This window comes from Brassica rapa, chromosome A06 (genome assembly GCF_000309985.2).
Source record: "Brassica rapa cultivar Chiifu-401-42 chromosome A06, CAAS_Brap_v3.01, whole genome shotgun sequence".
NCBI classification, from domain to species: Eukaryota; Viridiplantae; Streptophyta; class Magnoliopsida; order Brassicales; family Brassicaceae; genus Brassica; species Brassica rapa.
In genome coordinates this window covers 28885362-28898513 of record NC_024800.2, presented here as the reverse complement: position 1 = coordinate 28898513, position 13152 = coordinate 28885362, and the positions used below count along the sequence as shown (strand labels likewise).

Genomic DNA, 13152 nt, shown 5'->3' with positions numbered 1-13152 from the left:
GTGATAACAAAATTTTCACTGTGAGATTTATGGTTTAAATAATTTATAATATTTTAAAAAATTAAGTTCTCAATATTTTTTCAAATTTTTTATCAAAATGTTCAAAGTAAATTTCAAAATTAAGATATTTATGTATTTTTATATGGCATATAGTTTAATTTAAAATGATACATATATTTATATATCTTTTATTTTTGATACTTATTAAATGAGACTTTCAACTTATATTATTTTTTAATTATTTGTATCATGTCATAACTACAAAATTTTTAAATGATAGATCACAAAATTTGAATGTGAATTTATACTCGTTTTTAAAAATTCAAAATATAATATATAAATAATTTTTTTAATTTTTATTATATGGTTATTATGATTGTTTAATTTATTTTAATAGCTTAAAATTAAACAAATATTATTATAATACACACTTATTCTTATCAAATCTTTATTATTCAAAATCATTAATTGTCATATATACTTTAGTCTTATTAGGCAATTCCGTAATCTTATTTAAGGAAATAATAAAGCACATTAATAATGTATTTATTGTGGTTTAATAAAAAGTTTATTATATATTTAGATGGACCAACCTATTTTTCTAAGGATTCTAAAAATCATTCTAGTGATGACATGTGGCTACAAAAAAATGTTGCAATGCTTCTCAAATAATATATAAGGGATAAGATCATAAGTCCATCGATACAAAGAAAACAAGTACAACTGAGATAAGAAAATAAATTAATAGATAAGTCTAGTCGATATATAACAAAGTATTGTTATCTCCAATCTAATTCAGTTTTGCAAACATTGAATATCAATTTGTACTTCAGATAGTTTGAATCTATGATTAGAATTATTGTCACATGTAAAAATAGCACCAAAGTTTGACTGATGTTAACTTGTTAGTTATCAAATGTGTATCTTCTTCAATCATACAATAATGTCAATCAAATTGCTGTATATCTTGGGTTTGACTTTTGTGGGTGTGGGTGAAAATGCTGACTAATACAATGTCACTTGAAGGTAGACTTTTTTTTTCTTGATTTCTCTCATAAATAGAGCCACGATTACTTATCTTTAGCGATTTAATACGAGAAAACTGTAATTAAATTATGTATAGAATCAAATCAATTATTATTCTAGATACTCGGAATTCTATCATTGATTTTAACATTTCTATAAAAATGGATAATATTTTAAAATATTAAAAAATGATATATATTGAGAGTTCGTTAAGCTGTCTTGGCGGGATCGTTGAGAGTCAAAACTCATCAAGACGATGTCGTATCCAAAATCTAACCATAAATCTTGGGAACGACGTGCCAGCGCGTTTATAACGAAAGATCCCATCTCTCACTTTTTTCACTTCTTACACTCTTTGTTGTCTGAATGGCCGCTGTTCTTGACCAGTAATGAAGCTTTCTCTGTCCAGAACAGTTCCGTAACAAACTACAATATTAAAATATTATTCAATTTGGTTCGTATTATTTTAAAGACTTTACATCTTTCTCTCTCTAAATCTAGAGGAAAAAAAGATGGAAGAGTTAGAGAGAGAGAAGAAAATGATTGGTAACCAACAATGGGTTTTGATTCTGTAAGTGCACAGAACATTAACTGCTAGAAAGTCGCAGAGGGTACAGAGAGAAGAACCTATTTTTATCTTTGTTGGTAAGAATCATAGAACGTCACAAAAAAAGAAAGTTTCCTTTTATATTTGATTTTGAGTGATGGTTTCTCAATAAATTGCAAAGATTCTCTCTCCAATTGAATCTTAGGAGTTGAAGCTTTAAAGGGTCTTTAGATTTCCTCATCAGAGTTTAGAGAAAGCATGATGGATCAGAAGAAGACAATCTTGCAGCTCTTCTTCTTCTTCCTCCTCTTGTTGTTAGAGTCAACGCTCGAGCAACAGACAAGTTCTTCTTCCCCAGTTGAGAAATCGGCGCTTTTGGTACTAAGGTCTTCTCTGGGGCTCAGAGGCAGAGATTGGCCTGTCAAAGGCGATCCTTGTCTGAACTGGAACGGCGTCAGATGTGATCAGAACGGTAGAGTAACTCATATCAACATTTCAGGGTTCAGAAGAACAAGGGTTGGCAATCAAAACCCTCAATTCTCAGTTGACTCGCTCGTCAGTCTCACCCGTTTAGCCTCCTTCAACGCCTCAAGGTTCTCACTTCCAGGCCCAATCCCTGTTTTATTGGGATCCAGCCTGTTGACTTTGCAGGTGTTGGACCTTAGCTCCTGTTCCATCACAGGAACCATCCCTGCAAATTTGAGTGGGCTATCACGCCTCACTGTTCTTGATCTTTCCAACAACTCAATCCAAGGGAACATTCCTCTGTCGCTTACATCTCTTCTGAACCTATCATTTCTTGATCTTTCCTCAAACTCTGTAGATGGTTTGATCCCTGCTAGTATTGGGGCACTCTCAAAGCTCCAACGTCTGAATCTATCACATAACGCCCTATCCTCCTCCATACCTCCATCACTTGGAGATATTGCTGCTTTAGCTGACCTTGATCTCAGCTTCAACGACCTGTCTGGTTCGGTTCCAACAGAACTCAAAGAGCTCAGAAACTTGCAGACAGTTGTAGTTGCTGGAAACCGCCTTTCAGGATCCCTACCTCCTGATCTGTTTAGTTTCATGAGTAAACTCCAGATCGTTGACTTCAGAGGCTGTGGTTTCACCGACGTTTTACCTTCTAGCTTATGGTCGTTACCAGACCTGAAGATTCTAGATCTTTCTGGAAATCAATTCTCCAACGAGCTGCCTAATACCACTGTCAGCTTTGGTTCTACTATCTCACTGCTAAACATATCAGAGAACATGTTTTACGGAAATCTCGCACTTATACTGAGGAGGTTCCGAGTTGTTGATCTGACAAGAAACTATTTCCAAGGTAAAGTTCCTGACTTCGTGCCCATCAATGCTTCCTTGAGCAACAATTGTCTTCAGGGGGCAATGAGCCAGCGAGGATTGTCAGACTGCTCTTCGTTTTACTCCAGTAAGGGATTAAGTTTCGACAATTTCGGACAGCAACCAGCACAAGAAAAGAAGCCTGAGTCTCCCTGGTTAAGCCACAGGATTAAAGTTATAATTGCTGCAGTTGGAGGGTCTATTTTGGTTATGCTCATTCTCATATTGTTACCTATAACAGTGAACTTCTGTGTCCGTAGAAGAAGCAGATCATCAACCAGTACACGTCCTAGAGGGAGACACAACGGCGTTGGCCCATTGCCTCCTGATGAAACACTTCCCTCGGAAAGAGGAGGAGGAGTCTCTGTAAACTATGCGAGCCTTGGAACGACATTCACCTATCAACAGCTGGTCAATGCCACAAAGGAGTTCGGAGACGCGAACCTGATCAAGAAAGGAAGATCAGGTGATCTTTTCAAGGGAGTTCTAGAAACAGGAGTTCAGGTCGTTGTGAAGAGAATCAACTTGGAGTTGATGAAGAGCAACGAAGCGTATCTAACGGAGTTGGATTTCTTCAGCCGGTTTGCTCATCCGAGAGTAGTCCCATTTGTAGGAAAATGCTTAGAGAGCCCAACACACAAGCTCTTGGTGTATAAGTACATGATGAACAGGGATTTACCGAGCTCATTGTTCTACAAATCAAGTTCCCTTGTTGACGACGGATTGAAATCTCTAGACTGGATCACAAGATTGAAAATCGCATTGGGAGCAGCAGAGGGACTTTCCTATCTGCATCACGACTGTTCACCATCTATTGTCCACAGGTATTACATTTAAACCAACAACCACAATGTGTTCATAGTGATGCTGATATCTCCAATGTAAATGTGTGTTTAAAGAGATATACAAGCAAGCAGCATTCTCCTAGATGATAAGTTTGAAGTAAGGCTTGGAAGCTTCAGCAAAGCTTGCCATCAAGAAAACAACGGCCGTCCAAAGAAAATCGCCCGCTTGCTCAGCAGATTATCCCAGTAAGTGTCTCCAGTTCAACACCTTAGCTAGATTACACGATTAAACAACTAACAAGAAGTTTCTTTCTTTGTTCACTTTCTTTCAGGTCTTCTCAAGAAAGTGTTCCTGGTGAGTCCATCATCTTCAAATGTTAACAATTTAGATTCTCAATATTCTAACAATCTATCTCTCTCTCTCCGCAGACTCTCCAGCAACAGCAACATGCGCATACGATGTCTACTGCTTCGGGAAGATACTCCTCGAGCTAATCACAGGCAAAATCGGAATCAGCTCCTGCGAAGAGCCCCAATTCAAAAAAATCCTAACGGAGATAATGCCACACATCTCATCACAGGACAAAGAGCCGATCATAAACATTCTAGACCAATCCCTCCTCGTCGACGAAGACCTCCTGGAAGAAGTCTGGGCGATGGCGATCGTCGCGAGATCCTGCCTCAACCCCAAGCCGACGAGACGGCCGCTGATGAGACACGTGGTGCAAGCGCTGGAGAATCCGCTGAGAGTGGTGAGGGAGGACAGCAGCGAGTCGGAGAGGTTCCGCACGATAGGATCCTCGCGAGGGTCGTCGAGCAGCGGAAGAGTGTTCGGAAGCTGGAGGCAGAGCATTTCTGATCCTGTGGCGGCGGGGACGAGTAGCCTTCTGTCTCAGGCGGAGGGTTTAGCGAGATCTCAAGGAATGACGGGATCGTCGACGAGGGGAAGTAGCCGTGGCGCCTCGAGTCGACGAAGTATGAAAGATGTATAGCGAAAAAACGAACACACGTCATATTTTTTCACATTTTCTTTTCTTTTCTTTGTGGTTATGGTTTGTTTATCTTTGTTTATAAATCAAACACGGCCAGTTTTGATTTGGTGATAATCTTTGGGGGAAATTGTGTCAATTTGTTTTATATTCGGTAAAGCTGTAAATTGTAATACCTTTGGGGGCAATAACCATAAAAATAAAGTCTTGTGGGCCAGTAATTGTGAGGCCTATTGGGCTACTTTGGGCCGTAGGGTTTAGTGTTATGTGTTCACACTGTCGTCGTCCATTTTCATCGTCTCTCCTTGAGATTCTTTCGTCCCAGAGATGGCATCGCTTTGCAGGTCAGCGCTGATGAGTGGTTCTAGAAATTTAGTATCTAGATCCAGGATCGTAACTCAAAAGTATCTCAATCTTAAACCGACAACGACGACTTCAGCTCCTTTTGGTTCAGTCTCCCAATCCATCCCTCGCGCTTCAAGGTGAGCAGTCGATTTAGAGAATACAGAACCATGTTTTGTGAGATTGTGTTTAGTAAGGAACTTTTGTCAATTGCAAATTGTGAAGGGTTCTGTCGGCTTTGGGAAGTGTTGAGACGATGATTCCGCTTCACAGTGCGGTTGCTTCAGCTCGGCTCCGGTCAAGCATCGCTGCTGATTCCTCTTGTTGGAGCATGCTTTCAGAGGGTAATTTTTCATCCTTTTTGCTTGTTTTTTTTTTTTTGAAATTAAATGCATGATTAATTAGCTATCATGGAATAGGGCTGAGACTCTTAGATAGCAATCGTATGAAATGGTATTCAAGCTCTTAGTATATGGTTTCGATGATATGGTTCAATAAGAAAAAGCATGATAAAGATGAAAACTTTGTCAGACTTTTGAAGGAACAAACTGTTAATTATCTCTTACGTAATCATGTTTTTATTGAGATATATGATTGGTCTTAGATTCTGTACGTGATTGATTGTGTTATGCTTCTCTGACTTGTGTTCCTTCTACTCAATGCGATAGGATTTGCCACGCCTTTGTGACCCCGGTCTGCTGGATCTATATCAGGCCAAAATTATTAGGACTTGCTTTCAGACAATGAGTGGGAACAAGGATAGTACTTTTTTCTAGTTTCAACTCTTTCGTCCATGTATTGTTATACTTCAGAAGAAATGTTGCTTCAAAGTTCTTGTTATCGTTCTTTGTTATTTGTATCCCACACATTTTGGGTTTTTTCTGCGTTGAAACTCAGTTTTTCCTCTCTTCTCTTCGTGTGTCAACTTCAGTGTTCATCTTGATTGTTTGTGCAAATAACAATGCATAAGCTCCTTTTTTTTTCTGATCGTCTCTTCCTATTTCTAATCGTCTCTTATAGATGGGAGCTCCTCGGTGACACCATTATTCGCTCTGGTCTTGTCATGAAGTGTCCATGGGTTGATACTTTTATTGTGCTACTTTAGACTACTACTTGATATTACAAATTATGGGGCCGTTTTGATCCGGTTTAGGACCAATAATCATCATCTTGTAAGCATTATGCACGAGACTTCTTCGTTATTACATTCTAACGAACATAAACAAACTTAAGACCCTACCAACCAATAATTGTGATCCCAAACTTTCTTGCATTCTACTCTTATACCCGTTTGTTAGTGATAATGATGTAAGATGCATAACTACAAACATAACCATTTCTTTTTCATTCTGGTCCACCAACTATTTAACTACAGTATTGGTATACTAGAAAAATTCAAATGATATACCAAAAATATACGATAGCCCCAAACTCACCAGACAAACTATATACACATGCGAGTGTGAATGTCTATATAATAGTTCATGTTCTTAATGTAATAACTCGAACGAGATATAATAAAGAGAACTAAAGGATAGCGATATGGGGAATTGTGGACTAAAGCCAAAAGTTTTGTCCGAAACCGGAGCTCCGGCGCCAGAGGAGCTTAAGACTTCACCTGAAGATCAGAAGATCGACGCTGCGAAATCTCTTATCAATTTGTTCCTTCAAGTGAGTCACTGGAATTTATAAACACAAATATAATGTTATATTCTTAATTATATTATATGATTTTTGGTTACTAGGACAAGGCAGATAAGACTGCGAAAGATGACGAGAAGACAGCACCGGAAAAGCTGCCGTTAACTAAAGATCTGAAAACAGCTTTGGCTGAGGCAAAATCTCCAGCTGATGATCAGAAGATTAGGAAAGAAGATGCCGTTCGTGGCCAGAAAGTGATCGACGATCCGACTGTTATGGAAATAGAAACAGATGCTAAGCCAGAGGAAGTCAGAAGAGAAGCAGCAGCTTAATTATGAAAGAAGCTAAAAACTTTATTCTGCGGTTGCGTTCTTGATCGCAATACGCTTGTTCAAGATTTTTTGGTTTTGATTATGTTTGTTCACGATTCCAAAATGCAAACGCTAGTTCATGCTTGATGGTAAACATTTTTGTTTTGGACTTTTTGTAGACTAAAACGCGAACGCTGGATTTATCATATGAGTTGACAGTTGCGCGCCCTATTCCCTAACACACTGAAACTGATCACTATTTCATTTGAAGCGCTAGTTTCTGCGTTTGCGTCTGAAAACTGCATGCGACGATGGGCCCTTTACATAAAAACGCATGCATCGATGAGCCATAGTATCAAAGTGTTTTCAAATATGGAAGAGTTTACTGGAATGGGCTTATTATAGATTGAACGTGCGGGTAAAGAACCGGACACGAAGACGGATCCGAATTCCCATGCATTTAATTGGGAGACAACTACTTGACCCTTTAAAGAGGCCACCAAACTCTTCGAGCCTTCAACCTATCTATTTATACATGACGACAACAGCCAATACCATTTATACACGTATCCATAGTTTGTTGTAAGTTATAAACGCGGCCACTTCTAACCACCACCGGTTCATGAACGACATAAATGATACTACCAGGAAAGCATACTAGTACTATTTAGAAAATAATGTTTTAGTGAAAAAAATAGATTTGCACAGTAACGTCTTTACTAATCAAACGGAAATCCTTGTATAACTAAACCATGTTCTAATTTTTCTTTGATAATAATGATTTTTTTACTTGGGATTTATCCAAAAATGGCATATTATTATTACATACAATGAAATTAATATAAATAACTGTCCTAATTTTAAACAGTGTGTTTAAAAAAAAAAATAGAGGAAACAAATAAATAGTTTCTTAAAATACTGATGAAAGCAATAAAAGAGTTATTAATAGCTGGAGCTACTTTCCTCTCCTCTCCTATGTGAGTGCCCATATATGCACCACTCCCTTGAGATAACCACACAACATAAACCAATCTCTCCCTCACTCACTCAGACAAAAGAGAAACAAATGGCGAAATCTCCAGAGACAGAGCATCCGAACAAAGCCTTTGGTTGGGCTGCCAAAGACAAATCTGGTGTACTCTCTCCTTTCCATTTCTCCAGAAGGTTCTCATAATCAGTCTCTTGCATAGTTTTTATTTTTTGTCTCAATCACAAAAGGTATGTTTATAATAGAGTTTGGTGCTTACTTTGCAGAGACAATGGTGACAATGATGTGACAGTGAAAATCTTGTACTGTGGAGTGTGCCACACTGATTTACATACCATCAAAAACGACTGGGGTTTCTCCTATTATCCTGTAGTTCCCGGGTAATCAACAAATTATACAAATATCTTCTAATTAAAAAAATGATTTACATGGCATAACCTTTTTATATATGAATTAGGCATGAAATAGTTGGAATAGCTACAAAAGTTGGCAAAAACGTGACTAAATTCAGAGAAGGAGACCGTGTTGGAGTAGGAGTGATCACTGGTTCTTGCCAGTCTTGCGAATCTTGTAACCAAGATCTTGAAAACTACTGTCCCCAAATGTCTTTCACCTACAACTCCATAGGATCCGATGGAACCAAGACCTACGGTGGATATTCGGAGTCCATTGTGGTCGATCAACGTTTTGTCTTACAGTTTCCCGAGGGATTGCCTAGCGATTCGGGTGCCCCCTTGCTGTGTGCTGGTATCACTGTGTATAGTCCAATGAAGTACTATGGTATGACCGAGCCAGGGAAGCATTTGGGCGTGGCTGGACTTGGTGGGCTTGGTCATGTTGCTGTCAAGATTGGTAAAGCCTTTGGTTTGAAAGTTACTGTGATTAGTTCTTCTCCTAGTAAAGAAGACGAAGCTATTAATCGACTTGGTGCTGATTCGTTTCTTGTCTCATCTGATCCTCAGAAGATGAAGGTAACAAAGAGTTGTCTTTAACCTATGGTTCTTGGTCCTAACCGGTTTAACTTATGTTTTGTTGGTGTGGAAATTTTAGGCTGCAATTGGAACTATGGACTATATTATCGATACGGTATCAGCAGTACATGCTCTGTTTCCATTGCTTGGTTTACTCAAAGTCAATGGAAAGCTTGTCACGTTAGGCTTACCTGAGAAGCCTCTTGAGCTACCAATCTTCCCTCTTGTTCTCGGTAAAGAAAACCCTAGTAACTTTCTCTACAAACTCTTGTTTCTTGTCACACAAGTTAACCCCTGACTCAATTATTGTTAACAGGAAGAAAAATGGTGGGAGGAAGTGACATTGGAGGGATGAAGGAGACACAAGAGATGCTTGAGTTCTGCGCTAAGCATAACATAACGGCAGATATTGAGCTGATCAAGATGGATGAGATTAACACTGCGATGGAGAGGCTTGCTAAGTCTGATGTTAGGTACAGGTTCGTGATCGACGTGGCTAACTCCTTGAGCCCTCCATGACTTAGCCGAATCTAAGAGTTGACTCTGGAGGAGTTTGTATCTTTGTGCTTTTTCTGTGTTTGTTTCTCTCGCGTTATCTCCGTTTTCTACTTTCTTGTTAGTGAACTGGTTTCTTGTGTAACAAGTCACCTATTATTATCAGAGAACTTTACTCTGTTTTTCTTTTCATGTTTTCGATATTGAGATATAATAAGTCTTTCTGATTAGAGAAAAATTTCATCAATGGTAATAGATAAAAAGGAACTAAAACAAAACACAAAAATTATTTAAAAAAATTCTTTATAGCTAGCCATATCACAATCAAGCTTCATTGGGAGAAGCAGCTGGGTAAGAGTGGTCGGAGTTTGGATCCTGGCAAAAGCCACGGAGGACGGCAGCTTCTTCAGATGAAAAGCCGAGAGAAGTGAGCATCGCAGGCCAACAATTGGTGGTAATGACGTCAACGGCTTCGCAACAACTTACACCGAGTTTGGTTTCACCACCATTGACAGTTAAGTATCTGGACTACTCTCCTCAATAAACTTGGCTTTAACAGAATCATTAAGCTCTTGGAGAAACGCACAAGTAGACATAGCTTTTGACTGCCCAACACTCCTCTCATCCACTTTCACATGCCCAAAAGAATCCACAATCAATTCCATAGAAGCGTAAGAAGAGCGATAGAAGAAGGGAAAGGGTGTATACCTGAATTGACGATGTACTTCGTTTTAGACATTGTTAAGCTTACCCGCTCTCTCTCAGAGCCAAATGCTAGACACAGACCGGTTATGTCTTCAACCCAATTCCTGTTTTGTAAATACCACTGTGAAAATAAAAGTTCGGTTTAATTACAATTTTTTTAACACTGATTATAAAATTATGATAATTATAAAAAAAACAATATTTCTGATTTATCTATATTTCACGTTCGTAGTTATATTTTTTACATTACACTCAACTGTTTTATAAAGATCTATGATGATTCTATTTTTGAAGTTAAAATTATCTTATATTATTTTATTTTTTTTAAATCCATATTTTCTTATATATAAATAATAATAATGTTTAAGTTAAAATATTAGAATACCTTGCTTTCACTTTTAAAAGGTTTATCAACATTTTTCTCAGTATTCTATACCGAAAAATCATTACATTAGAAGCTCTTGTACAATAATTGAATCAATGAAAAACATTAGTTACTAGAATCATAGAGCATAGTTTTCACAATTTAATTTCTTTTCTACAATCCTCTTCCACTGTTTTTGTTTCTAAACTTCAAGCATTAAACACCATCTGGATTTCCAGTAAAAATGGAACATAAACATTTTTTTGACATTTCTCAGAGCATCAAGAACAATGTACATTCCTTCAAAAAGTTCACTGGAGCATCGAGAACAATGAATCAATTCAGACATTTAAAATAAAATAAAATATGACTGTTGAAATGGTTAGGTAAATTTTTACCGTTGTTATTAATTTTTCTTCGGAAATACAAGTTGTCACTCAAAAAAAAAGTTGTCACTCACAAGTGACATGCATGATAGATTATTACCGAGTCCCGAAAAATACGACCGTTACACGGTAAGAAAACTTATTACTTTTGTGATAAATTTCCTTTTTCCTTTTGTAGCATTAATTCCAAAAAAATATACAACGGACATAAATTTCCTTTTTCCTTCTATAAATACTCACTCTTGCTTCACTCAACATGCACATCAATATTTCTCCTCTTTAATTTCATTATAACATTTGTTGTTTCTTCTCGAGCAAAGCTTTTTTTTTTGAAAAAAATATATTTTGTTACGGAGAACCTATCTGTTGCATCATTTGCTTCATGGTACTTACTGTATTCTTGTGGAGGATTTTCTGGCTGTGCCAGAGGTTATTAACCGAGCGGAGACGAGGGAAGGGCAAGCCAAATGACAAAGTCATCTCGATCATGGAGAGGTTTATGAGCACCTTCTCGAGCAAAGCTCTGTGGAATGTTTTATTGAGAGGATCCCTTCCATTCATCTCCGAGCCTTATCCACAAGATTTGATATGAGGAAAGCATGTTCCGTGTCAAAGATCGACGTCAGATCAGGTCAGTTTTCTTTTACTAAGAAAACTGTTTTTCTTTCATTTTTTATTTTTGAGTTTAAATTTTGATACTATATATATAGATATTTTTTGTACAGTCATGTTCATAAAATTTTCTATGGGCCGTTAGAGGTGTATATATGTTTAATATGTTATTCGTATTGTAAATTTAACACATACACTAACTTTCAGTTTGGGAAAAGGTTTAGGTGATAAATTTCAATATGTTGAAAACAAACCAAAAACACATACACTAACTTTCAGTTTGGGAAAAGGTTTAGGTGATAAATTTCAATATGTTGAAAACAAACCAAACTATATCACCGGGTCCATAGAATTTCTATGGTCGGTTAGTGGTTGATATGTTTAACATGTTTTTTTTGTATTGTAAATTTAACACTTACACTAATTTTCATTCTGGAAGAAAGTTTAAGGATAAATTGCAATATGTAGAAGCAAACCAAACTTTTACATCCTGTCCATAGAATTTTTTATGGTCTGAAAAAGTGCATATATGTTTAATATATTTTTTAGTATTATAAATTTAACGCTTAAATTTTCAAAGTTTTCTTTGAGTATGCAAAGTATTTCGATTTAATTAAAGTTTTCTAACAATATATGTTTACTAAGAAAACTGTTTTTCTTTCACTTTTTTATTTTTGAGTTTAAATTTAGATACTATATATATAGATATTTTTTGTACAGTCATGTCCATAAAATTGTCTATGGTCTGTTAGAGGTGTACATATGTTTAATATGTTATTCGTATTGTAAATTTAACACTTACACTAACTTTCAGTTTGGGAAAAGGTTTATGTGATAAATTTCAATATGTTGAAAACAAACCAAACTATATCATCGGGTCCATAGAATTTCTATGGTCGGTTAGTGGTTGATATGTTTAACATGTTTTTTGTATTGTAAATTTAATACTTATACTAACTTTCATTCTGGAAGAAAGTTTAAGGGTAAATTGTAATACGTAGAAGCAAACCAAACTTTTACATCCTGTCCATAGAATTTTTTTATGATCTGGAGTGCACTTATGTTTAATATTTTCTTTAGTATTATAAATTTAACGCTTAAATTTTCAAAGTTTTCTTTGAGTATGCAAAGTATTTTGATTTAATTAAAGTTTTCTAACAATATGTTTAATATGCTTTTTCTTATTGTATATTTGACGAGGGAATGGCAAGCCAAATAACGGAGCCATCTCGATCAGGGAGAGAGGTTTACGAGCACCAAGTTTCGAGGAGGTGATCAGAAGTATCAATAAACTCAAAAGTAAGCCAAAGTGGAGCTGGGGAGTTCACATTTACTGCATAGCGAGATTCCTTAAACAATGAGAGAGTTCAAAAATGCATTTACGTACTTAGGGGGGTTAGATAAAATTTTCATAACAATTTGTAATAGCTAAGTTTATATATTTCCAGAAATCAGAGGTTGATATTACATGTTGAAGGGAAAAAGCTTACATGTTCAGCTTAAAAAGTTCCAAGGAAAAAAAGGTTTAAGTTAATCGGAGAAGGAAGAAGAAGAAGATGGGAGCTTAAATTAAGTTAACCCAATAATCTCATGGTTATGTTGCTGTTGGTCAAAATTGAAATCAAATCTGAAAAAAACACTTGACT

At 36.6% G+C, this 13152-nt stretch overlaps 4 protein-coding genes across 6 annotated transcripts; all 4 read left to right on the top strand.

Moving 5' to 3' along the window:
* The first annotated feature begins 549 nt into the window (after positions 1–549).
* Positions 550–4912, top strand: LOC103828052 (probable LRR receptor-like serine/threonine-protein kinase At2g16250). 2 transcript variants are annotated; one of them, XM_009103638.3, is made up of 4 exons: positions 550–3741; positions 3817–3948; positions 4035–4057; positions 4132–4912. In XM_009103638.3, exons 1-4 carry the CDS (start codon positions 1832–1834, stop codon positions 4692–4694), a joined length of 2628 nt encoding a protein of 875 aa, XP_009101886.1. In that variant the 5' UTR covers positions 550–1831; the 3' UTR covers positions 4695–4912. The 2 variants fall into 2 exon arrangements, with proteins under 2 accessions (XP_009101886.1, XP_009101887.1); XM_009103639.3 differs by having other exon boundaries at positions 552–3741; positions 4035–4044; positions 4132–4433.
* Positions 4913–4942: 30 nt separating this feature from the next.
* LOC103828051 lies at positions 4943–6337 on the top strand. 2 transcript variants are annotated; one of them, XM_009103636.3, is made up of 3 exons: positions 4943–5173; positions 5259–5377; positions 6054–6337. In XM_009103636.3, exons 1-3 carry the CDS (start codon positions 5019–5021, stop codon positions 6098–6100), a joined length of 321 nt encoding a protein of 106 aa, XP_009101884.1. In that variant the 5' UTR covers positions 4943–5018; the 3' UTR covers positions 6101–6337. The 2 variants fall into 2 exon arrangements, with proteins under 2 accessions (XP_009101884.1, XP_009101885.1); XM_009103637.3 differs by lacking the exon at positions 6054–6337 and adding an exon at positions 5702–6020.
* Positions 6338–6341: 4 nt separating this feature from the next.
* On the top strand, positions 6342–8463 carry LOC103828050. Its single transcript, XM_009103634.2, has 4 exons — positions 6342–6704; positions 6779–8149; positions 8240–8353; positions 8431–8463. Exons 1-2 carry the CDS (start codon positions 6576–6578, stop codon positions 7004–7006), a joined length of 357 nt encoding a protein of 118 aa, XP_009101882.1. The 5' UTR covers positions 6342–6575; the 3' UTR covers positions 7007–8149; positions 8240–8353; positions 8431–8463.
* Positions 7908–9671, top strand: LOC103828048 (probable cinnamyl alcohol dehydrogenase 9). Its single transcript, XM_009103633.3, has 5 exons — positions 7908–8149; positions 8240–8353; positions 8431–8944; positions 9024–9177; positions 9261–9671. The coding sequence occupies exons 1-5, from the start codon at positions 7977–7979 to the stop codon at positions 9461–9463; spliced, it is 1158 nt and encodes a 385-aa protein (XP_009101881.2). The 5' UTR covers positions 7908–7976; the 3' UTR covers positions 9464–9671.
* Positions 9672–13152: the final 3481 nt, after the last annotated feature.

What these genes read in the sequence shown, in the direction of transcription:
- LOC103828052 (XM_009103638.3), top strand. Translation starts at nt 1,832, where the DNA reads ATGATGGATCAGAAGAAGACAATCTTGCAGCTCTTCTTCTTCTTCCTC. An exon ending in TCACCATCTATTGTCCACAG is followed by an intron (nt 3,742 to 3,816) that starts GTATTACATTTA and finishes GTGTGTTTAAAG; the next exon opens with AGATATACAAGCAAGCAGCA. An exon ending in TTCTCAAGAAAGTGTTCCTG is followed by an intron (nt 4,058 to 4,131) that starts GTGAGTCCATCA and finishes CTCTCTCCGCAG; the next exon opens with ACTCTCCAGCAACAGCAACA.
- LOC103828048 (XM_009103633.3), top strand. Translation starts at nt 7,977, where the DNA reads ATGCACCACTCCCTTGAGATAACCACACAACATAAACCAATCTCTCCC. An exon ending in TATTATCCTGTAGTTCCCGG is followed by an intron (nt 8,354 to 8,430) that starts GTAATCAACAAA and finishes TATATGAATTAG; the next exon opens with GCATGAAATAGTTGGAATAG. An exon ending in CTGATCCTCAGAAGATGAAG is followed by an intron (nt 8,945 to 9,023) that starts GTAACAAAGAGT and finishes TGGAAATTTTAG; the next exon opens with GCTGCAATTGGAACTATGGA.
- LOC103828051 (XM_009103636.3), top strand. Translation starts at nt 5,019, where the DNA reads ATGGCATCGCTTTGCAGGTCAGCGCTGATGAGTGGTTCTAGAAATTTA. An exon ending in TCCATCCCTCGCGCTTCAAG is followed by an intron (nt 5,174 to 5,258) that starts GTGAGCAGTCGA and finishes CAAATTGTGAAG; the next exon opens with GGTTCTGTCGGCTTTGGGAA. An exon ending in TTGGAGCATGCTTTCAGAGG is followed by an intron (nt 5,378 to 6,053) that starts GTAATTTTTCAT and finishes CGTCTCTTATAG; the next exon opens with ATGGGAGCTCCTCGGTGACA.
- LOC103828050 (XM_009103634.2), top strand. Translation starts at nt 6,576, where the DNA reads ATGGGGAATTGTGGACTAAAGCCAAAAGTTTTGTCCGAAACCGGAGCT. An exon ending in TTATCAATTTGTTCCTTCAA is followed by an intron (nt 6,705 to 6,778) that starts GTGAGTCACTGG and finishes TTTGGTTACTAG; the next exon opens with GACAAGGCAGATAAGACTGC.